The sequence below is a fragment of the Barbus barbus genome (genome assembly GCF_936440315.1).
Source record: "Barbus barbus genome assembly, chromosome: 45".
NCBI classification, from domain to species: Eukaryota; Metazoa; Chordata; class Actinopteri; order Cypriniformes; family Cyprinidae; genus Barbus; species Barbus barbus.
In genome coordinates this window covers 21,683,848-21,709,138 of record NC_136723.1, presented here as the reverse complement: position 1 = coordinate 21,709,138, position 25,291 = coordinate 21,683,848, and the positions used below count along the sequence as shown (strand labels likewise).

General features: G+C 34.8%; 1 protein-coding gene across 3 annotated transcripts in view; it reads left to right on the top strand.

The window, feature by feature from the left end:
- The window catches only part of LOC306864148 (phosphatidylinositol 4-kinase alpha-like), a 38,855-nt gene extending 20,576 nt beyond the window's left edge, over positions 1-18,279 (top strand). For 2 of the 3 annotated variants that reach the window (XM_079407889.1, XM_079407888.1), the window contains 23 exons: positions 713-871; positions 1,173-1,324; positions 2,622-2,729; positions 2,989-3,116; positions 4,580-4,732; positions 5,874-5,953; positions 6,034-6,233; positions 7,130-7,220; positions 7,308-7,475; positions 8,735-8,788; positions 8,905-9,025; positions 9,891-10,020; positions 11,023-11,093; positions 11,216-11,288; positions 11,391-11,461; positions 11,560-11,669; positions 13,161-13,265; positions 13,354-13,479; positions 13,594-13,714; positions 14,618-14,777; positions 15,426-15,515; positions 15,943-16,026; positions 16,113-18,279. In XM_079407889.1, coding sequence (XP_079264015.1) covers positions 713-871; positions 1,173-1,324; positions 2,622-2,729; positions 2,989-3,116; positions 4,580-4,732; positions 5,874-5,953; positions 6,034-6,233; positions 7,130-7,220; positions 7,308-7,475; positions 8,735-8,788; positions 8,905-9,025; positions 9,891-10,020; positions 11,023-11,093; positions 11,216-11,288; positions 11,391-11,461; positions 11,560-11,669; positions 13,161-13,265; positions 13,354-13,479; positions 13,594-13,714; positions 14,618-14,777; positions 15,426-15,515; positions 15,943-16,026; positions 16,113-16,164 — 2,607 coding nt within the window. In that variant the 3' untranslated portion in view covers positions 16,165-18,279. Of the gene's footprint in view, positions 1-712; positions 872-1,172; positions 1,325-2,621; positions 2,730-2,988; positions 3,117-4,579; positions 4,733-5,873; positions 5,954-6,033; positions 6,234-7,129; positions 7,221-7,307; positions 7,476-8,734; positions 8,789-8,904; positions 9,026-9,890; positions 10,021-11,022; positions 11,094-11,215; positions 11,289-11,390; positions 11,462-11,559; positions 11,670-13,160; positions 13,266-13,353; positions 13,480-13,593; positions 13,715-14,617; positions 14,778-15,425; positions 15,516-15,942; positions 16,027-16,112 lie in introns of those variants that run through there. The other variant, XM_079407890.1, reaches the window with a different exon arrangement.
- The last annotated feature ends 7,012 nt before the right edge of the window (positions 18,280-25,291 follow it).

Here is a 25,291-nt window from a genome sequence, read left to right as displayed (position 1 = left end):
ATCTTTCTCTTTGCTACTATAGTACATAATGAACATGAATTAATGTCAAAAGGTAGGCTATTTTATAAGAGGGCCTACAGTAGCTACAACTTACCGAAATGTCTCATGTAAGCATTCAGTGTTTCAAACTGTGGAAAACATGTAAGGCTTGTAAACATTGCATACGTTTACCTCAGAATAGCCTGTTGTCTACATGATTCAACTCCTTGTATAAAATGGCATGTTACTAATTAAGAAAAACAGACTGAATGTGTGAAAGACATTTATAGGATGCATTGAGGAGGAGCCCAAACTACGCTCAGTGGCCAAGTGATGCTTATGGTCCATGATATTGGTACAGATACTGTGTAATGAACAATTCTTTGTGACTGTATATTTCAAGTCGGAAAAGACATTTAGTTCCCACTTTAACCTTTAGTTCCCAGGTCATCTACAAGATGGTTTAAAATGCTGATAAAGTCAAGAAAAGATGAGACATAAACGCATGACAGTATGATTGAAATGTTAAAATGTAAAAAAAAAAAAAAAGATAATAAAATGCGTTTATTCTGTGGCACCTAAAAAAATAATTTGGCCCTTAAGTTTTTACTTATAGGAGCCAACGGTTCCTTACTCGATTTTTTGTTGTTGTCTGGAGCCCTGTCATAGCTATGCAGGTTTTCTAGTGCTTTTTGCTAGTTTCCACTGAATTTCTCCTCTGTTCTGGGGTCAGTTCATGCGGGAGATGGCTGGTGCATGGCAGATGACCGTCGAGCTGAAGATGGGGCTGTTCTCCGACGCCCAGGTGGAGGCAGATCCTCTGGCGGCCTCAGAGGAAAGCCAGCCCGTCCCCTGCCCGCCCGACGTCTCGCCCCACTACATCTGGATTGAGGTTACTTCCTGTTACCCTGTTTATCTGTCCAAGCTTATGGGCATTTTCATAGCTGTGGATTTACCGGTCCAAAAGCCTCAAATAGCGTGAAGACTCCTTGTGAGGAAATCTCACTCTCCTCTATTTTGATGAAGGTTGTTCTTGTGTAATTGTATCGATAAACTTAACTTCACATTTCTACAGAATTGCTCTGTTTCAGCAAACAGTTTGGTTTAATTTGTTGTGATGCATTTTTTGTTTTCCAAAATGACAAACATATTATTTATTCTAAGTTAGTTGTCTTTCTTTTCCTTTTGTCTAGTTTCTGATCCAGCGTTTTGAGATCGCCAAGTACAGCAGTGCTGATCAGGTGGAGATTTTCGGCAGTCTTCTGCAGAGGTCTCTGTCTCTTAATGTTGGCAGCCCAAAAAGCAGCCTGAACCGCCACGTGGCAGCCATTGGATCACGCTTCAGGTTAGTGATAAATAGTTTTTCAAAGTTGTAAATAAAGATTATTGAAGTAAGTTTTACTAAAAGTACTGTGTCCGTCTTCACATTTGATTCAACATAAATGGGTTTACGAAGGAAATTAATTTACCAACCACTTAATCTGTGAAACGCAAGGAAACTGTCAAGAACATGTCCAGGCCATATTTCACCCCTAAATCAGAAGAAAGCGCTATAAAAATGTATTTTACATAAGAAAAATTAAGATGTATTTTAGAGTAATTTTTGCTGGGGGTTTTTTTCATGACAATTATGGACATTTTCACAAAAATGTTATTGTTTACTTAAATGTGCTACTTGCCATTTCTTATTTGTGAATTTAGTAGGACTTTCTGAAAATCAATTCAAATGAAATCCTATACCTCATTTCTTTTCATTGTAGTTGACACCAGTGTTACTTTACTATCAATGAGATTTTATATTTATATAGAGAGAAAGTCTTGTTTTTATATTTCATTTGAAGTTCAATCCGTTTTCATTTTAATTTTAGTCACTGTTGTTTTTTCCCCATTTTTATTAGTTATTGTGTTTTTTTATACATCCATGTAGTTTTTCTTCATTTTTAGTTTTTGTTATTTTAGTACATCAAGTCATAGTGAAAATGAAGAATTTTGATTTGGGAACTAGCTGTATAAAATACATTTGTTTATATTTTATTTTCATTTAATGTTTATTTTATTTATTAATGTTTAGTTTATTTTATTAAGTATTTTTTTTATGGATTTAGTTTTAATTTTACTTTTAGTTAATGGAATAGTTAACCAAAAAATGAAAATTCTGTCATTAATTACTCACCCTCATGTCGGTCCAAACCTGTAAGACCTCCGTTCATCTTCGGAAAACAAATTAAGATGTTTTTGATGGAGCTCTCTGACCCTCTCATAGACCCTCTCAAGGATCCTAACACGATCAAGTCTCAGAAATGTAGAATTGTTGAATAAAGTCATTATTTTTGTTTTCTTTGAGCACAAAAAGTATTCTCGTAGCTTTGTAAAGTTACGGTTGATTCACTGATGTCACATGATTATTTTAACAATCTCCTTGCTATGTTTCTGGACCTTGATCATTTAAGGACACTAGCTGTCTATGGGAGGGTCAGAATGCATCAAAAATATCTTAATATTCACTTACGGGTTTGGAAGGACATGAGGGTGAGTAATTAATGACAGCATTTTCTTTTTTGGGTAAACTATCCCTTTAACTATAATAACCCTGGTTGGCACCAAGAAAAAAAAACTTACAATTTTTCAACATCTGCATTCAGGTTATTGACACTTGGACTTGCCCTCCTGCATTCTGACGTAGTGACCAACACCACCATCCGTAATGTCCTACGTGAAAAGATTTACTCCACCGCCTTCGATTATTTCAGGTACTGCATAGAAAATGTTGGAGTTTTTGAAATGACAATCAAAATGTTTTTTTTGTTTTTTGATATGATAAATGTTTATTTTATAGCATGAAATGAAAATGTTGTTTTGGTTAATGATTATAACCCTGATTTGCAGTTGATTTTCAGTTTTAGTTGAGCTATCCATTAAAGACAGAAGTACATCCAGCAGGTATCTGGCTGCTCGTGTCCTTAGTAAATTAAATGAATCATTATTTTGATGTTTGTTTTTTTGTCTCAGCGTGGCATCAAAGTTCCCCACCCAGGGAGACAAGCGTCTGCGCGAGGACATCAGCATCATGATCCGCTTCTACGCCAGCATCCTCTCTGATAAGAAGTACCTAGCTGCTAGTCAGCTCGTGCCACCTGGTGAGCTTGGCGCCAATCCCCCTCAAAGCTCCCTATCTGCTGGGATTTTCGGATCGCTTATCGTTTCCAGCACTTCTCCGCTATCGATATTAAGTAAGCCTCTCTTGCTACGACTGTGCAACTACAGTGCAGCAGGAGCATGTTTATGCGGTTCAAATTTGCATGGATGCAAATTTGAAACCTGTAGCAACAAAAAATGCACGGCAATCATCCGGACGGCCGAATTTATCAATTTGTCGCCAAGCGCAAATTGACAAATGCATCCGCCCTGTCTCTCCCCGCCTGAACCGCCACCACCCTTCTCTATCCATTGTAGAAAACATGATCTCATCAGAACATTAGCGCTCTCATGTAAAATGCATGATCATTTCAATATCAGAGAACTAATTGAGACTTCATTCGTCCCTTAAATCCTCTCCATCGTGTGATGTGCTACATCGCCAGACAGCACCACAAATCAGTTGCTTCGCTTGGTATTTACTCGTCGAATGTATAATTTGCAGGCTTCTTTTCCTCGGATGCTGTGTGTTAATAATTCATTAAAACTAATGGGAAAGGGAAAGGAGAAAAAGTGCTGGAATGATGGAACAAAATAGTAAAAGGAGAAAGTTGGAAATGGGATAAAAGAAGAGCATTCATTTATAAATTATGAGTGAATCTCAGAACCAGTCAGGAACAAGTCTAGGTCATATTTCACCCCTAAATCAGAAAGAATAAATTTGAAAATATATGTTTTTTGTTTTTTCATAGGGGGGGGATTGAAAGTTTTTTTTAGGGCCTTTTTTTGTGACAATTGTGCACATTTTCCCAAAACTATGTATGTATTTACATTTCTTTATAAAGAGAGAGATACAGAGAATTATATATATGTATTTTATATTATTTAAAAGTGCACAAAAAGAAATTAATAGTCTTTGAGTTTTTTTTCCATGACAGTTATTCACATTTTCAAAAAAACTCATTAAATTAATTTCAGTTAATTACTTTGTGCATATAATATAAAATACATCATACAAAATAATATATATTATAATTGTATATTATTTATTATTTTATATACATGCATACATATTTATTTATTTATTTATTTATTTAATTCTAATTATATCAATAGCCTAATAATATCTGGAATAATTACCATTGGAATATTATTACTAAAATAAAAAATCGTATGCATTGATGAAAGAAAAATGAGAATACTAATAAACACAAGAAAAACAATCATAATGTATTATAGTAATGAAAATGTTGGATAAATGTGAAAATGTCATGAAAATATTCTTATAATGCAGTAAAAATATAAATGATAAATTGGCTTCATTTTCTTTATGCATGACTTTTTTTTTCTTTTGATTTTGGGGTAAATTATGATCTGCTCACACTCTTCATTAGAATCACTGATAGTGTAGGTACCAGGCTAAAATTCTGCAAAATCCTTCGCTTACCAAAGTTTCCTCTCACAGACAACCAGGATCCATCCCTGAACAGTTTGTCGGTGATGAACGCCGCCGACCCGAGGAACCATATGGACATGGGTTCCCGCCAGCAGAGCGCTCAGGGCTGGATTAACACCTACCCCCTGTCCAGCGGGATGTCCACCACCTCCAAGAAATCAGGTATCACCCAAACACACAACAGCTCTTTGACCCTGATTCGTTTTAATGGTTTAATCTGTTTAGCCAATGTGCACCTGCTAATGCAGTGATCTCCCTGATTGTTAAGGGTCAGCACTGCGTTAGCCGAGCGATGAATGCTTTCTGAGCTACTGGAAATGAACTGGTGGCTGTTGTCACTGATTGCTTGTTTTTTGAGCAATTTACACTATGAGTGTTGCATTTTAAAGTGTTAAAATAGCGAAAGAACACCCAAATGCGTCATATGCGAGGAAGCCAAACGCCAACCAAATTACAGTTTATATAAAGCTGTTTTTGCACTTTTGTTCTAGTCTAATTTATAATAAACTGAGATTAAGTACCCTCCATCACCCTGATTAATTCAGAATACAAAAAAAAAAGTTATTTTATATTGATTTATTTAAATATTTTTAGTAATTATTTATAGTAATAGTTTGAATAATTAAATCCCATAATTCCAATAACTAAATTCTTTCAGAGATTGAACTTTTTATTACCAGTAAAAAATATATATATTTTTTATTTTTACACACAAATAGCAATTTCTACTCAAACTATTTGACATGGCTAGAAAAAAATTAAGATAATTAAGATTTTGGTTGTTTCCGTTTATCAGCTAAAAAGGTTGCCATTTTTTTTGTAGTCACAGCCAGGGTTATTATATTTAACTAAAAGTAAAACCATAAAAAAAAATTTGTTACTTGAAATAAAATAGTGAAACAAAATAAAAAAACCAAGCTTATTTTATTTCAACACATTGCCAAGGCAATATTTCTCATTTTTATTTAATGTACTAAAAATTATGTACTAAACTAATAATAATAATAAAAAATTATAAAAACTCTAATGAAATTTTAAGAGGAAGAAAATTATACAAATGACAAAATTGTAATTAAAATTGTAATTAAGCTTAAAATGAAAATACAAAAGTAAAAACTTTTTCAAAGAATTAATTAAAACAAAAATAACACTGTTCACAGTGTAGAGCCAGCTCTGCTTGTTAACCAGCTAGAGTAGTTAGAGTATTACATAAGCATCTCTAGAAGTGTCTCATGCAGCATGTTTGAATGTTTAGTCCTCATCCAGCTGTTACTATGTCTTCTGTTGTTTTCTCTCTCTATAGGCATGTCCAAAAAGAGCAACAGAGGCACCCAGTTGCACAAGTACTACATGAAGCGCAGGACGTTACTGTTGGCCTTACTGGTAGGGACACGTTTTCCCCTGCCTGGTTCCTGTTACAAATACACTCCTGTGTCTTGAGCATCTCTGTGCTTCCTTTGCAGGCCAGTGAGATCGAGCGACTGACCACTTGGTACAACCCGCTATCAACACAGGAGCTGGCTATCGCCACAGAGCAGTCGGTAGAGACCAGCATCTCCAACTGGAGATCCAAATACATCAACCTGAGTGAGAAACAGTGGAAGGACAATGTCAACTTGGCCTGGAGTATCGCTCCGTATCTGGCCATGCAGCTTCCGGCAAGGTACACCAACAACGAGACTCTAACTCTGTTTCAAACTGTAGTGAGCTGTCCACGCTTTAGTAATTTTTCAGGCATGTATTGTTTTGTGCAAAATGCAGTCCCAGAATCCTCTGTTTCGATTTAAGGGAAAAAATCTTTTTAATTCCTCTGACTATTTGAGCTGATTTGAGTTTAACTATTTTAGGACTTTTTTCCAGGAACATTGACGATGCACATTTTCCCCAATCAAACTCTTACTGTGATTTGGAAAGGTTATGTTATTGTTATATTATGTTTTGCATTCACATTTTTAAACATCAAGAAATTGTATAAAAAAATTTTTTTTTAAATGTTATTATTCAAAAGTGCAGAAATTGTTTACAAAAATTGTATTTTCATTTTATTTTTTATTCAAAAATGTAATTTTTACACAAAGAAATTGTTTTTAAAAGACTTAAAAAAAAATCCACTCTATTGAGTTAAAGACATCAATGGCCAAATAAAATCTGGAATCATTATTTTCAATTTCATTTTATGAATGCAATGCATTGAGTTCAGTAAGAAAAAAAAATAAAAAATTTAAATGGCAGACAATTTGAGTTAAATTATAGAATTTTTTTATTATTAAGAAATTGTTTAAAAAAACTGTTTATCATCTTTTCCACTCTAAGATAAAGATTTCAATCGTATCAATAAAATCTGGAATGATAATCATTGCAATATTATGCTATTGAAAATTTTATCAAATAATACTGATTAAAAATGGACTATATTATGTGTGTGTTTACTAATGCATTTTTGCCTATTAGAGTGCCGCACCAGTTGATTAGAAAAATGAGGTTTCAGTCCAGTTTTGAGGTTTTGGTACAAAGATCATGTTTTGATGATACTGTATGACCTCTTTTCTTGCTTTGTAGGTTCAAAAATGCAGATGCGATTGTTGCCGAAGTGACCCGTCTGGTTCGACTGGATCCTGGTGCTGTCAGCGATGTGCCGGAGGCAGTGAAGGTTAGAGCCATTTTCCACAACAGGACATATTATGTACCACTACGTGCTAAAAATCACTCTCAATGTTGCATGTGTTTTTCCCCATAGTTCCTGGTGACGTGGCACACCATTGATGCTGATTCTCCAGAGCTGAGCCACATCCTGTGCTGGGCTCCTGCAGATCCTCCCACCGGCCTCTCGTACTTCTCCAGCATGTACCCTCCTCATCCGCTCACAGCTCAGTATGGAGTCAAAGTCCTGCGCTCCTTCCCTCCTGTACGTACCAGCAGGGCGGCGCTACTGTCTCTGTCTTTGCCTCTACACCAGCAGTTCTCAACCTTTCTCCCTCCAAGACCCCCATTGCCAAGACATTATTTCACTGCTGCAATGACAAAGCTGTTTGTTTTCAAAGGTTGTTTTTTTTTACGTTTTCACGTAAACTAGGAGTGACCATTCAAATTAATTTAAATAAATATTTTAATATTTAAAATTACATTTATAGTGATAATAGTTAATAAAAATAGCTTAATAAATTATTTAAATAATTAAATTCCATAAAGTTTCAATAACTAAATGTTTGTTAGAGTTTACACTTTTTATTGCCAGTGAATTTACTTGACTTTTCAAGTCATTTGTGATTTACATATTTATTTTTTACTCACAAGGAGCAGTTTCTACCCAAAAAATATTTTAGAGATAGAGAAGAAAAAATAATTAATTCTAAACATTTCCTTAAATGTTTTTATATTAATTCCCATGGCTTTTCCAGGTCTACAAATCACACTTTTAAAATTGCAATTTTTACCCAATAAAATATTGTAGTTTGAAATAACTAGAAAAAGTACTTGAAAAATCCTTGACTTTCCCATTACTTCTCCAGGTCTATAAATTACATCTTTCAAATAGCAATTTCAAAGAGCTGATGTAAATTTTATTTTTTTTTTAATTATAAACATTTACCTAACTTTTTAATATTTTTTTAAATATTAAAATAAAATCTATGAAATCCTATGATTTTTCCAGGTCTAGGAATCACACATTTCAAAAAGCTATTTTTACCCAATAAAATATTTTAGAACTTGAATTTTTTATATTTGAATAAATATTTTTTATATTAATTTCCATGACTTTTCTTGATGTTAAAATCATGCTTTTCAAATAGCAATGAAATATAATAGAGCTTGATATAACTAGAAATATTAATATTAATTCCCATGACTTTTCCACGTCTAGAAATCATGCTTTTAAAATTTCCTGCTTCAGCTGGGCAATTAACTTGCTGTCAATCAATATCAGATATTTGTCAGCATATTTGTCATGGAAAAAAAAATGACAATCGTATTGTTTTAAACCCGTATGGCTTTCTTTCTTCTATGGAGCACAAAGGGAGGTGTTCTGAAAGGTGCTTATGATTGAAACTCCACAAATGTGTAATAATAGTTATCATCCTCATCTTGCTTTATTCCTCATGTGAGGAACAGATACAATTTTGTCCATTATGCTTCTGTGATTTCTGACTTGCGTTTCTCTTACAGGATGCCATTTTGTTTTACATTCCTCAAATCGTTCAAGCGCTGCGGTATGACAAGGTGAGGAAGAGTGAACTGTGACCTTTCCTGAACCCTTTTTCTTAACACAACAGTGGTTTCATCTGACTCACACAGCCCTGGGCTGATATTAACGTCTTTGCTGGTATTTTTGACAGATGGGTTACGTGCGTGAGTACATCCTGTGGGCCGCACAGAAGTCCCAGCTCCTCGCTCATCAGTTCATATGGAACATGAAGACCAACATCTATCTGGACGAGGAGGGCCATCAGAAAGATCGTACGTAACCTGCTGCAGAGTTCAGTCTGAATGCGTCCAGTTACTCGCTGTAGTTCAATTAGTAGTTTGATTAATCTGATTACCCCCAATTAACACACTATTGTTTAAAGGTTTAAAAAAATTTTTTTTAAATTGTTATTAAAAATTGCTGCTTTTGTACATCAGGGATGCATTAAATAGATCAAAAGTGACAGTAAAGGCATTTATAATGTTACGAAAGATTTCTTTTTAAATTAAATGTTGTTCTTTTGAATTTTCTATTCATCAAAGAATCCTGAAAAATAAAATTGATCACGGTTTCCACCAAAATATAAAGCAGCACAACTGTTTTCAACATTAATAATAATCATAAATGTTTCTTGAGCAGCAAATCTGCATATTAGAGCGATTTCTGAAGGATCATGTGACACTGAAGACTAGAGTAATGATGCTTTGATCACAGCAGCAAATTACATTTTAACATATATTCACAGAATACTTATTTAAATTGTAATATTTCACAATATTATAGTTTTTACTGTGATTTTGATCAAATAAGTGCAGCCTTTGTAGGCAGAAGAGAGTTTCAGAAACATTAAAAAAAAATACTACTGACCTGAGATGTTTGAATGGAAGTGTGTGGAATCGAACATAATTTACTGATTAGAAAGAGTCTGAGATTTTTATGTACAATGGAAACATGAACATGGACACCTGTGCTAATGCTGTTTAGAAATCAAAAGTGGGAGGCGGCTCTCTGCAATCATGTTCCAATGTCAGTTCATACAGTGGTGTATGTTACCCATTAGGTTTAGAATGATATTAGATGTTATTGTGTGAGATGTCAAGAGTGTTTATGGAGTGCTGGGTCTGTGTTGTGCTTCAGCGGACATCGGTGAGCTTCTGGAGCAGATGGTGGAGGATATCACACACTCTCTGTCAGGCCCCGCTAAAGACTTCTACCAGCGCGAGTTTGACTTCTTCAACAAGATCACCAACGTCTCCGCCATTATCAAGTATGTCCAGTGATATTTCCAGCTCATATGAGCTCTCTTCCAAACACTAGTGAACTGCCTCTACTTTGACTGCTTACAAAGGCAGTTGCTTTCATAGGCGATGTCCTAACTGAAATTGGACTACATAAAAAAAATGTTTTTTGTTCATATATTTTTCTTCAACTCCATCTGCCATTATTATTTACTGACTTTGCAGTGCATTCTGGGATTGTGTTATACCTCAAGGATGCATAAAATATAAATTTGATTAAAATAGGTTTTGGAGTTAATGAAAAGCTAGTAATTTATTGAATCATAAATGTAAAAATAAACTCACTTTAAATTCTGAAATAAAAAGTTCAAATAAAACACAAAAAAAATACATTTTATTTTTTATGCATGCATGTCATGACTTTTCCAGGCATTTGTGATTTGCAAGTTTTAATTTTTTTTACTCACAAATAGCAATTTCTATCTAATAAAATATTTTTATAACTAGAGCTTGACATAACTACAAAAAAAGCAGCTTTTACATATGAAGTGTCCTTTTAATGCCTTAAATCATCGCCCATCTCTAAACAAATTTTATTTAAAATTTTATTTAAAACATTTTAGATTAAAATTGAATTATTAGATTTAGATTAATTATTTAATAATAGGTGAATCTCATGACACCTGTTGAGTCCAGGTCATATTTTGCCACAAAATTAAGATGAATGAATTAGAAATTACATGTTTGTAAAGAACATTATGAAGATGATGTTTTGCATTTTTTAATTGTTGTGAAAATAATGTCACATTTCCCCAAAAGTTGATCACTGTACGACAGAAAATGATTCTCATTACTATAAGGTGAAAAAAAAAGTTTACAGTATTATTTTAATTATTTTGTTGTATTTGTAGATATTATAACTAGATCATAAAATTATAAGTAAGATAAGCTTCATTTACTTTACATAAAATATATTTTGAATGTACTATAAGTAAAGTGAACAAATGAAAGCATGCCTTTCTTGTTTACAGGCCTGTTCCTAAAGGAGATGAGAGGAAGAGAGCGTGTCTAAAGGCACTGTCAGAAATCAAAGTTCAGCCAGGTTAGCAATCGTCAATTTAAGATAAATCTGAATAATTATTTGTGATAAGAGTAACTGAGCTCTAAAAATATTACTTGGGTATTTGTCTTTTTTGTTTTATCTGTGTATAACACTGTAATCAGGATGCTATTTGCCAAGCAATCCAGAAGCTATCGTCCTCGATATCGACTACAAGTCAGGAACACCCATGCAGAGGTATCAGCAAGCATCACGGCTCACCAGAAACCTGTTCACATGCTATCAGTTTACACTTCACATGTGATTTATGAGCTCATTAACATTAGCCTGATTTTACAGCGCTGCCAAAGCACCTTATCTGGCGAAATTCAAAGTGAAGAGGTGTGGAGTTAGCGAGCTTGAAAAAGAGGGTGAGTCGCACATGACCTTTCATACGCCATTGCAGCGGTTGCAGTATACGTGCAGTTTCTGTATGATTATAAGCGGCCCGTTGTCTGTGTGTCTGCAGGTCTGCGCTGCCCGTCAGACTCTCAGGATGAAGGTGATGAGAGTTCAGAGGCGGCTCAAAAGGTCTGCTGGCAGGCGGCCATCTTTAAAGTGGGCGATGATTGCAGACAGGTCAGTATCATGGGAAATTTACTTAATGTAAATGAGGGAGTCTCATGAAATCTCTAATGTGTGTGTGTGTATATATATATATATATATATATATATATATATATATATATATATATATATACACACACTGAACAAAATTATAAACGCAACACTTGTTTTTGCCCCCATTTTTCATGAGCTGAACTCAAAGATCTAAGACTTTTTCTATGTACACAAAAGGCCTATTTCTCTCAAATATTGTGCACAAATCTGTGTTAGTGAGCACTTCTCCTTTGCAGAGATAATCCATCCACCTCACAGGTGTGGCATATCAACATGCTGATTAGACAGCATGATTATTGCACAGGTGTGCCTTAGGCTGGCCACGATACACAGGTGCATTTTATTGATGGCATTTTGAATGCACAGAGATACCGTGACGAGATCCTGAGGCCCATTGTTGTGCCATTCATCCACGACCATCACCTCATGTTGCAGCATGATAATGCACGGCCCCATGTTGCAAGGATCTGTACACAATTCCTGGAAGCTAAAAACATCCCAGTTCTTGCATGGCCAGCATACTCACCTGCCATGTCACCCATATAGCATGTTTGGGATGCTCTGGATCGGAGTGTACGACAGCGTGTTCCAGTTCCTGCCAATATCCAGCAACTTCGCACAACCATTGAAGAGGAGTGGACAACCTGATCAACTCTATGTGAAGGAGATGTGTTGTACTGTGTGAGGAAAATGGTGGTCACACCAGATACTGACTGGTTTTCGGACCCCCCCCCCAATACAGTAAAACTGCACATTTTAGAGTGGCCTTTTATTGTGGCCAGCCTAAGGCACACCTGTGCAATAATCATGCTGTCTAATCAGCATCTTGACATGCCACACCTGTGAGGTGGCTGGATTATCTCAGCAAAGGAGAAGTGCTCACTAACACAGATTTAGACAGATTTGTGAACAATATTTGATTATTTTTTATTGTATATACATGCATGTGTATATATGTGTGTGTGTGTGTGTGTATGATTTTTACTTCAGTATTTTTTCACTGCAAAAAAAATATATATTTTGTGACATGAATTGACAATTATTAAAATTTTTATTTTTTAAAATATGTATACATGTTATGAAACCTTTTGTGTCTGTATTATATTTCACTTTAAAAAAAAAAAGTTAATATACAAATGTTCTAAAACTTATAAATAAATTTTCATTAAAATGTGGTTAATAATTAGATTAAATTTAAATATAATCATAATTAGCATTTGTTTTACATCAGATATGTTAATTATATTATAGTTTTCCAGTGTAAAATAATACATCTGAAACATTACAGTAATGTATATTACATTAGTAGTGTATACTTTGCACTGTAATTTAGTTATTTTTTTAATTTTTTTTGTATTTTGAATTTGGGGTGAAATTTGACCTTTAATGGTGTTTTGAGTTAATATTCATCATTAAATGGATTTATTAATTTTGTTTCTCTGGTATCAGGACATGCTCGCCCTCCAGATCATCGGTCTCTTCAAGAACATCTTCCAGCTGGTGGGTTTGGACCTGTTTGTGTTCCCGTACCGGGTGGTGGCCACAGCTCCTGGAGTGAGTGTCGTTTTAGCTTCCTGTCAGACGTCATGCTCCTGACCTGCTGAAGTTCTGCTTATCTGGATGTCCTGTTTGGTTCTTTCAGTGTGGTGTGATTGAATGTATTCCGGACTGTAAATCCCGCGATCAGCTCGGCCGGCAGACTGATATTGGTATGTACGAATACTTCAGGAACCAGTACGGGGATGAGTCCACGCTGGCCTTCCAGAAGGTGACAAACACGCGCTTCAGATATTTTTGGTTTTTGCACAGAAAGCTGATGTGTCTGATCTATTATTTCTTAAGTATCTTGTGTGTGTAATTTCTCTCTTTCTCTCTCTCTAAGGCTCGTTATAACTTCATTCGCAGTATGGCTGCATACAGTCTGCTGCTCTTCCTGTTACAAATCAAAGACCGACACAACGGCAACATCATGCTGGACAGCAAAGGCCATCTCATCCACATCGGTCAGTCGGGTTAAACCAAAGTAGCTTAACTTAAAGATGCCGCATTCTTTGGTATCATTTTATTTTTCCCTCAAAATCCACTTATAATGAGATTCATGGTTTCTGGCACCATGATTTACATTATTTGAATATTTTCCTCCCTTTTTTCATTCCATTTTATTGGTATAGCCGTTTTTGCTACTGTACATTTAAGATATGAAAATGCCCTCTTATGATTGGCAACCACAAGTGTTATGTTAAATATGAAATATAAATTAAAAGCTAATTCAAAATATTAATAAAAACTATAATATAATATATATGATACCTTTATATTCTGTTTAGATTTTTATTAATAATTTGAATTGGTTTTCTTTTTTTTCCAGTTTTATTTTAACTTAAATGTTTTTGTAATTGATTGTGCTTCTGCCTATTTGTTTTTTCTTTTTAAATATTACTTAAGTTTTTTTCAACTAATATTTATATTTTTATATTTTATTTCTGTGATATCCTCTAGTACACAATTACATTTTAAATTACATTTAATTATAAATGTTAAATTTAAGATAATATAATTTAAATAATACAAGTTAATAAAAAATTTAAAAAAAAAAAATTGTATTAATCTTTTTTTGTTTTTGTCCACTACATATTAATTATTTTAATAGTATATCTATAGTACATCAAACAAGGACAATTTTCATCTTATAACCCATTAATTATTCCATTCTTGCAATGAAAACTCAAGATAAACTTAATAAATAAATAAATACATGATTTAATTAATTATTAAATAAAAAAAAAAAATTAAAAGTTAATTTATTATTTCTTTTTTTAATTACATTTGAATTTTTTTTAAAAAGGATGAAATGACTGGGTTAAATGACTGTGGGTTTGTGTTTTATGTATTTTTGTGTCTTCTAGACTTCGGCTTCATGTTTGAGAGTTCTCCAGGGGGTAATCTGGGCTGGGAGCCTGACATCAAGCTGACTGACGAGATGGTGATGATCATGGGCGGCAAGATGGAGGCCACTCCTTTTAAATGGTTCATGGAGATGTGTGTGCGCGGATACCTGGCAGTAAGGTGAGATGGCCGCTCTTCAATATTTCAGCATCCTCAGAGATGATGGATTAGGTCAGACGTGTGGGCACGGGAGGCTGTCTGGGAAGGATTTGGGAGGATTTGGATTACCCTCTGTGGGCGGATTCTGTCCCCTGCTAACCACCCCAATATTTTAAGACTGAATAGGGTGTTCTTTGCAGGGATATTATAGTTAAATAAAACTAAAACAATAAAACATTTTCACTGCTTGAAATAATATAAACATTTAATGGAAATAAAATAAAATATGAAGAAAAGCTTTAAATTATTTTATTTCAACTACAGCATTTCTACTACAACATTTCTCATTTTCATTTAATTTAACCAAAACTGAATTTGAAAAAACAGTATTAAACATATTTAAAAAACGAATAAAAAGACAAGAACAACTAAATTAAAATAATTATAAATTACAATATATGATTTAAAAATATAAATAATATTATATAATAGAAAATATTTAATTTTAATACAAAAAATCTAAATAAATTCAAAATATTAATAAAAAGTATAATCAAATTTCATTGATACTGTAATAACACTGGTTTTCTGTCACTAGCTGGTTAGAATTCGATTTTAAGTTTCATGCCTGTTTTTGCCTTTTATGTGTGTTTTATGTATTTATTTCAGGCCGTACATGGATGCTGTCGTCTCACTGGTGACGTTGATGCTCGACACGGGGCTGCCATGCTTCAGAGGACAGACGATCAAACTCCTGAAGTGCGTTACTCAATATTAAATCATAATTTAACGCTCCGATCTGTCGTTTCTTCCTCTGAAACATTGACCGCTGTACATCAGTGTACTATAATTTACTATAATACAACAAAAATGATTGTATAGCAAAGAAATAGTATCTAAATGCATTACGGTAAAAGAGCTTGCTTGGCTAGAATAATATTAATAATAAAAAAATAATGCAACTTGCAGCATTCCATAAAATAGGCTGCTGCTTTTTTTCTTTTTTTTGTGCATTGTGAAATTTTTTTTAAATAAATTCACATTAATATGATGCAAAATATCACTAATTAACATTTATACATCATGGTAGTATTTGTTGCACTGCCTGTAATCTTTGTTTATTTTAATGAAGAAAAGCGTTTTTGATAGTTTTACGAAAATAACCCTGCTGTATTGTGTTCGGCAGGCAAAGGTTCAACCCCAACATGAGTGAGAAGGAAGCCGCGGCCTTCATGATTAAAGTCATCGAGCGCTGCTTCCTCAGTAGCAGGTAACAAACATCACCTTGTCACGTAATATTCAAAGAAAGTGTTTTATTGTGAACGTTAATGGTGAAACTGTGTTTCTCTGATACAGGAGCAAAACCTACGACATACTGCAGTTCTACCAGAACCAGATCCCATACTGAGACCGGACTGACGTTTCTTCACCAGCCTCCGCTTGAGATCAGTAGTCATTATCAGTCTATTACAATCCTTTATGACGAGCACTTTATAGATCAGAATAAATCGCCCGCTCTGATTGGCCCCGATTCACTTCCTGTCCGGCTACCTCGGGGCCTCTCTAGTGGTCCGCTGTACTCCAAAAGCTGCATGTTTGTCCTCTGATCTCCCTTTAAGGCATCTGCTGTGATGGTTCGTGTGTGAATTTTGACATTCCATGCATAGAAATACATCCTTTAACTCTACTTGAATCTCTGGGTTTAGTCGCGTCACCCAGGAAGCCATTTCTAAGATTATGGCACAGATTACACTGTAGATTGTGCCGTCAGCAAATGACCTGTGTTATGCAATACATCAGTGTTTGTACGTTGTATCTCGTCTGTACGTCATGTTCAGCACTGAATGGGTGAATCTCACGAAAGCTGTCAAGTATGAGAATTATAGTTTTGCGAGAAAATTGTTTATTTTTAGGATGATTCGATATTTTGTGCATTTTTTAAACACGATTTCTTATTTTAAGCATAAATGTACTGCCTTTATTTAGTTGATTTAAATATAGAAGAATTACAGCTTTTTGTTTACTATAATACAACAAAAATGATTGTATAGCAAAGAAATAGTATCTAAATGCATTACGGTAAAACAGCTTGCTTGGCTAGAATAATATTAATAAACAAAATTATGCAACATGCAGCATTTCTTAAAATAGGCTGCTGCTTTTTTATTTTGTGCATTGTGGCATTGTGCATAGTACATTTTTAAACAAAATGTCACATTAATATAATGCAAAATATCACTAATTAACATTTATACAGCATGGTGGTATTTGTTGCACTGCCTTTAATCTTTGTTTATTTTAATGAAGAAAATGAATGTCAAAAAATGACAATGTCTGAATGCATTACAGTACTGAGAATTGTGGGGAAAAAATGGTTGCTTGCAAATTGTGACATTGTGCATAGCACATTTTTAAATGCAACTTCTCAATGTAATGCAAAAATATCAATTTTATACAATATAATGCAAATAACATACTGCTAAATATCTCAATGCTTATAGGAATTTTTTGCCTTGTGCACATTGTTCATTTTAAACAATTTCGCATTAATGTAATGCATGAATAAAGTCATGAATATTATGTCACTAATATTTATGTTGTACTGCCTTTGCATTGAATAAAGAAAAAATATAGCTTTTTACTAAACGTAATACAACAAAAATGACTGTATTACACAAAATGATGAGAATTACAAAAAACAAGTGTACCATCAGAATGCATTACGATGATAATTGTGCTAATAATAATACAAATAAAAAATAATGTAAAATATCTGAATGCTCCTGAAAATAGGCTTTATTTTATTTCAAATATAATTTTAGGGTGAAACGTGAGCTGAATGTGTTTTTGTGAGATTCACTCAGATGCCGTGTGTGTTTTACTCCTAACAGGGATCTTCAACCTTAAAAGAACTGACTTCACGGAATATCTGGTGTCATTTTGCATGTTTTTAAAACATTGAAGATGTAATTTCATAGTACACAAAAAATAGGGAACTGTGAGTTTTACCTTCATTAGAAAGATTTGCTGTAGAGTTGCTGTCGTAGTTTTACTCGCTATCAGAGAATAGATTTCAAATCCTCTTTACACATTACAGACAAAAGCTTTAGTCTTATGAATCATTTTCCTTTAATGTTACTGAAATATAAGAGATTATTTGAGCTGTATAGCAACAATAGATTATAGAAGCTATAGTTCATTTGTGTGTGTATATGTGCGTCGGATATTTGTGACAATATGGCAGATGTTGAAGTTGTAGCCGTTTAATTGATTTGCATCATCATTGACAATCAAGTCGCTTGTTGTGTTCCGTGTGTGAATCCATTGACATGTTTGTTGGTGTAAAAAACGTCATTGTGTGCTGGGAATGTTTCTTAACCTCATCACAAGCAGTCACCCAAGATATACGCCGTTCGTCCGCATTTGCACTTTTAACATTTCATTGCTGTCAGTGTAATCAATCAAATGTATTCGTGAATGGAAATGGACCTGAAAGCATCTATTAAAATGTAAACACTTGGACAAAACTGTGCTGCTTCTAGTCTTCTAGTAATCTGCGATGATTGCGTTCCATTATTCATCGTAGAACCCGATCCTGTGTGTTTTACCTAGAGGACGCTTTAGATACTCTATTAATATTTAATTGCTTGATGTAGCCGGCGGTGGAAGATCAGCTCTGCTGAGCTAATGCTAGAGCGGGAGACCATCACATTTATGTAGCTTCCATATTAAACTCTTGATAAAATAGATCTAAAATCTCTGTACGAGCCTCGTTTGAACACTAAAATAAAGCAACACCCCACAGGAGTCTGTGTGTTAGTTTTACAAGTAAAGGATGTTCTGATGCATTATTCAAAGCAGATTAGTAATATGATAAAAGACACAAACTTCTGCCAAGAGCTTCAAACGAGGCCTTAGGAGTTAAAGTGAGTTTTATGATGGCCAGTTGCACATCAGTTGAGTTGTATATTGATGCACTTCTGTGTTCTTGAAGAGTATTTGTTCTTTATTCCGTATAATAATTTCCTAGAAAGCAGTACAGTAGTTTGCAGTTAGGATAATGAACTATATTTCATGGTTGGAACAGTTGAATGATTTAGTTAATGAACATTGGTAGTTTTATAATACACCGCAGTGTTATTTTAGAATCATTGATAGACACAATTATAGTTAATTTTACAGGTTTTCATTTTAATTTTAATAAATATTAGTCAAAAAATTATTTAAATGTGTATATAATTGTTTTATTTTTAAGGTTTAGTTTTAGGAATTATATATATATATTCACAATAAATCAGGTACTTTGGCAACAGCATTAAATCAATGAATGTTGTGCAGTACAGTGTTTTTTTGTTGTTTTTTTAAACCATGGTTAAAGATAACAAAACAAAAAAATAACATTGTTTTAAGTTTTAGTAATTTTGTAAGTTAACATTAAAATTAAATGACTTAGAAAATATTGTTCTTTATTGTAAGTACAGTAAGATTTTTCATGTTTTTTTAAAGAAGTTTCTTCTGCTCATCAAGGCTATATCTATTTGATCAAAAATACAGAAAAAAACCCTGATATTTTGTGAAATATTTCAATTTAGAATAAGTTTTCTATTTTAATATACATGTATTTAAATATGAATTGCATTCTTTAGTGTCGGGTGTTGTTGCCCTGAGCACGCTGATGCTCTGCTGGTGTTTTGTAAGTTCAGAGGGAGACTGGTTTGTAAGAGAGCTGTAGCACAAGAGCTCCTCTGAGCTCCTCACTGTCTCCAGGAATTCCTCTTCCACATCCATACATTAGTCAGAATACCAGATCGCCATGGCAACGGCTCCCTGAGCGCTGCGGGTGGGGGAGGGGGGTGGGATTGGGCTGCAATAAAAAGGTGTTGCCACTGATTTCTCAAACATGCCCATTTATTCTCCACAGAGCAATTTGAGAAAGCGCAGTTCAGCCCCTCCCTGAGCCGTGATCCGGCCGGAGGCGGTGTGTTGCATGAGTTTCATTGTAGGTTTAGTGCAGAGACAGAGGATTCACGAGCTCCGCACCTGCAACCGCATCACCTGCAGCTGCAGCACTGCTTCAGATTGCTACTCGTTTTTAATGAGTTTACAGATTATGGGCTTTAATGTGTAGCTGGTCGTCATGACAACGTGCCAAGAGTACTTTACACTTACACATTGATCCTGAGGTGCCAAACACTTACTGACAATAACCATACCCTGAAATAGAGATGGGATGTCTCCTGGCCTCAGATTCTCTTGGGAAAATTCATAGATATTACTTTTATAGTTATGGTACACTGTTAAAATCGAAAAAATCTGAAATAATTAATTGCCTACAAATTGTTCTTTGTAAGTGAGGTCTTAAAAAAAAATCTTATCTAATAAATCACAAAATCATAGAAATATGAATATGGGACTCTGGTGGAAAAAATATAATACCATAGTACTTATACCATAGCATTAGTTAATTTCAAAGTACTTCAAGAAATAATTAATATTGTTAATATACATTTACTAATTTATTAATAATATTTTCAAAATGAGCAACAAAATCAAACCTTTACTGATAAGCCTGTTTTTTTTTTTTGTTATTTCATGCCAGTCTTTACAGGTTTAATTAGTGCAATTACACTTTATTACATATTAATTACATTTTAAAAAACGAATTAAAATGACAAAAGCTAAATTACTAACACTTTTACCAATTACTATTTTAAGGCTTATTATTTTTTTTATTTTTCAATTCCAACTTTAAACAATTAATATTAAAATTAAATGACTTTCCAAATACTGTTCTTAAAAAAAAATATATATAAAAATAAAATCTAATTAAAAATAATAGCAAAAAATTACAATAGTATATCAATGATACTGGCGGACATCAACCCCTCTTATTTTTCAAATCCTCTCCGCCAATTTGGTTGGACACGCCCACTTTTTATGCTCCAATCAACTGCTGTCAAAGTTCACAATTACAACATTTCTGAATTATCCAATAAATGCAATCTCAACTGCACGATAAGGCAACTGCATTCCTTAAGCGAAATATTAATATCCAGGTCATGGTGAGTAAAGGTGAGAGCTCATCCCAGTATTACCGTAGTATTATCAGACCTCACTGTATTGTCTTAAGCACGTAAAGGAGGGCGAGGGACGGCAAGCATGCTCTTCATCAGACCCACTGCTGTCTCCGACACACACACACACACACACAAAACTAACACAACGTGACAGTGATGAATGTGCCAGAGTGCGGCTGGGGCCGCTCGGACCCTCTGTGAATCTGCATACATATGGCGGGGGGCCGACCCATGTGCCACATTAATGTTAATCAAATGCACTTGACAGTTCCTGATTAAAAATGTTGTACCTAGAGGCCAGACTTCATGGAGCAGGTACGGTCGCTGCATTTTAAACACTGCAGGAGTTTCACATAAACATGCTGGAAGCATGAGGAATATGATGATTCTGGTTCTGATTTAGAACCATTGATGCTTCTTTTAAACATTCTTTTAGTCAATTTGAGGAAGAATAAACATTCAAAGTTTGAGGTTGGTATTTTTTAAAATCTCTTCTGCTCTCCAAGGCTGCATTTATTTGATGAAATACACAGTAAAAACAGCAATATTGTGAAATATCATTATGGTTTAAAATAGCTGGTTTCTATTTCAATACATTTTAAAAAGCAATTTGTTTCTGTGATCAAAGCTGAATTTTCAGCATCATTACTCCAGTCTTCAGTGTCACATGATCCTTCAGAAATCATAATAATATACTGATTTACTGCTCAACAAACATTTCTGATTATTGTCAATGTTGCAAACAGTTGTGCTGCTTCATATTTGTTTATGGAAACTGTGATATATTTTTCTTGTTTTTTTGATGAATAGAAAGTTCAAAATAACAGTATTTATTTGAAAGAAATCTTTTGTAATATTATAAATGTTAACTCTCACTTTTGATCAATTTGATCCTTACTGAATTAAAGTATTAACATCTTTCCAAAACGTTTGATTGAAGTGTATATTTGGAAAACTTTTCATATTTTACATCCTATACTTAAAAATATTTACATTTTACAATTCTTCGTTTTTAAAAAATAATAAAGCTATAAGTTTGCATTTTAAGAAACTAAGACTAATATATATATTTTTTTTTAAAAATCAATGGAAATAAATTGTATATTATTGTATAATATAATATATTGTTGGTTTATTTGACCATTTCCAGCGTTTATAAAATAAATTACGTAAAATAAAAATAATATTAAAAATGAAGTGGATTCCCAAACCAATATAGCAAAAATATTAAAGCAGATTAGGAAAATAAGCTCAATTCACAATTATCAGTTTTTTTAAATATGCAAACCTCACACTGGGCATTTATACATCTTCATATGATTCAAACTAATTTTCTTACGGGTCATGGCACCAATTTCAGCATCCTGCATCTTTCAAAAATCCACTGTACCTTTGAATTACTCAGTCTAGCATCATCATGTGCGATGAAGAATAAAGAAAAATAAAAAAAAAGGCATCTGAATTTCACATTAAACCTTTTTTTCTTCTCCCTGTCCTTTGTGGCCCTTCAAGTTCAGGCAAAGGAGCCCATTATGTGTTGCCCTAAAGCCTGTTTTGTAAAGCGCCATGGCACAGTGTAAATAGAGCGTCTTTCTCTCTCCGAGAGGCTGCTGTACGGGTCCATGTGAAAGGATCAATATGCTAAACTCGAGCAGTGCCCACCACCTGTAGGGCTGTTTCTTTTGGGCCGTTGCTCTGTCAGCCTGGCAGTCTGTGCCATTACATTCAGCCCAATGAAAGAAAGAATGAAAGAAAGAGAAGAATAGACTGGATTCTGCCGGACGGGACGGGCTCGTGTGTATCCCCCCTCTCTGTCCTGCATTAATCCAGGGTTGGAGGGGCAGCTGCTGTACTGCTGAACAGACACCTGGTGCAAACCGCCAAGAACAAACGCTCAAAGCGATGCTCTTCACCAAACGCTAAAATAAATATCACTTAACTGAGAAATGTTCAACATCACGTTCTTGGTCAAACATTCAAATAAATAACACTAAATGAGAACAAACGCTCAACACAACGCTCTTTGCCATATAGTCAAATAAATAACACAAACAATAATAAATATTCAAAGTGATGTTCATTGTCAAATGTACAAATAAATAACACTAACCAAGAACAAATGTTCAACGCTTTTCGCCAAATATTTAAACAACACTAAATGAGAACAAACGCTCAGTGCAATGCTCTTCTCCAAACATTATTCAGATAAACAAACATTCAAAAAAATAACAGAAGAACAAACGCTCAACGAGACGCTCTTTGCCAACCGTTCAAATCAAATTGTTACAGAATCAAAGAACACTAAAATTCAACAATGCCTTTATATACAAGATGTTTGCATTTTCTTTTGCTGCTTGCCAAATGATGTTAAGACATTGGTATATGGTTGCTAAGGTGTTCTGAATTGTTTTTAGCCTGTTTCTATAAGGTTGCTATGGTATTCTGGGTAGTTTTTAGCATGTCGATGCTTAAGTATTCTAAATTGCTTTTAGCCTGTTGCTAAATGGTTGCTTTGGTGTTCTGAATGATTTTTTAGCATGTTGCTATGTGGTGGCTAAGGTGTTCGGAGTAGTTTTAACATGTGGTTTCTTACTGGCCAAAGTCTCCAGATAGGCCTTATTAGCTGCGATACCACATCGTCTGAGTTTGTTCAGATCACCAACCCAAACTACGACCAATAGCAACAGTCCTGCTTGCCTTAACCAGTTTTCGAATTCAAATTCGCATCGGGCAGCAGATGCCGTGATCATGGGCATTAGACGCTGAAAGGCCTTTCATGCATTTAAGGGCTTCGTGCAAGATCTGCATGTGATTTTGCCTCCTCGCAGATGTGTCTATAGTTAATCTATACTTAGCAGACGGCCCGAGCGGGGGGAGGCAGCATCAACATACAACTCATTGTGCCCGAAACTGACCCCATTCAGGGTCATTTGGCATGTGACACCACTTGAGGCGGGGCTTAATGGCCATGTAGAATCAGCCACACAAGGACCATAAAAATGCCAACCCTCTTTTCCCCCGGGGTAGGGAGGTGCACGCTGGCCTCTTGACATACACTGGCAAGCCTGGAGGGGGAACAAAAGGAGGGCCGGTCTAAATGGCCCCGAGAATGCCGAGCGGAGGGCCAGGCAGAGGGGAAAGAAAAGGGCCGCTGAAGGAGTGAGCCGCCCGCTCTGATTGGTGAAGCTCCGAGAGGGGCTCCCAGATGGCAGACGGACCCCTTGTGCCACGGCCCGTTAGAGCCCGGGTGGGGGGGGGGCCCCAATTCCCTCTCTCGCCCTCTCGTCATTAATCATCGGTGACCCCCCGGTCTCAACGACGCAACACCTCAAGTGCAGTTGTTTTAAATGTGAATAAAGCACTGAACCTGGAACTACAATCAACAGAAAATCATTTCAATTCATCCCTCAGTTCAGTGAATGATGCATATAAATTAATACATTATGCAGTGCACTAAAGTAAACTTGCAATGGAGGTAAACGGGGCACTTTGAGGGCACAAAGACGGGGTAGCACTTACATGGAAACTTCTTGAAAATAAGAACTTTAAATAACTAAAATAATAAATAAACCGGTTAACTAACACATTAATAATTCCTGTCTATGGATTTGATCCCCTATGTAAAGTTATTTTCCTGCATTTTTTTTTTTGGACCAGACGTTGCATGTTCAAGACAGTTTAAATATTCAATTACAAATTTGCATAAGTTAAAAAAAGTGATTTTATCACGTTTTTGCACCAATTTTAAAAGTAAATTAAAAAAAACAATGCAGCAACAGCTGCAACAAACTTATAATGGGGCACTTTGAAGGAATAAAAAGATGAGGTACTGCATATTTTTGTTAAAGCACATGGATTCTTCTTTAAAGAATTATAAGAATTAATAAATATATATAAACAAACATACAGTGGGGAGAAAATTATTTGATCCCCTGCTGATTTTATACGTTTGCCCACTGACAAAGAAATGATCAGTTTATAATTTTAATGGTAGGTTTATTTGAACAGTGAGAGACAGAATAACAAAAAAATATCCATAAAAACATTTCAAAAAAAGTTATAAATTGATTTACATTTTAATGCGTGAAATAAGTATTTGGCCCCTTTGCAAAACATGACTTAGTACTTGGTGGCAAAACCCTTGTTGGCAATCACAGAGGTCAGACGTTTCTTGTAGTTGGCCACCAGGTTTGCACAAATCTCAGGAGGGATTTTGTCCCACTCCTCTTTGCAGATCCTCTCCAAGTCATTAAGGTTTCGAGGCTGACATTTGGCAACTCGAACCTTCAGAACCTTAATGTGCTGCTTCTTGAGCCACTCCTTTGTTGCCTTGGCCGTGTGTTTTGGGTCATTGTCATGCTGAAATACCCATCCATAACCCATTTTCAATGCCCTGGCCCTGATGGTATATTGCCCCGTCCATCGTCCCTTTGAAGTTGTCCTGTCCCATTAGCAGAA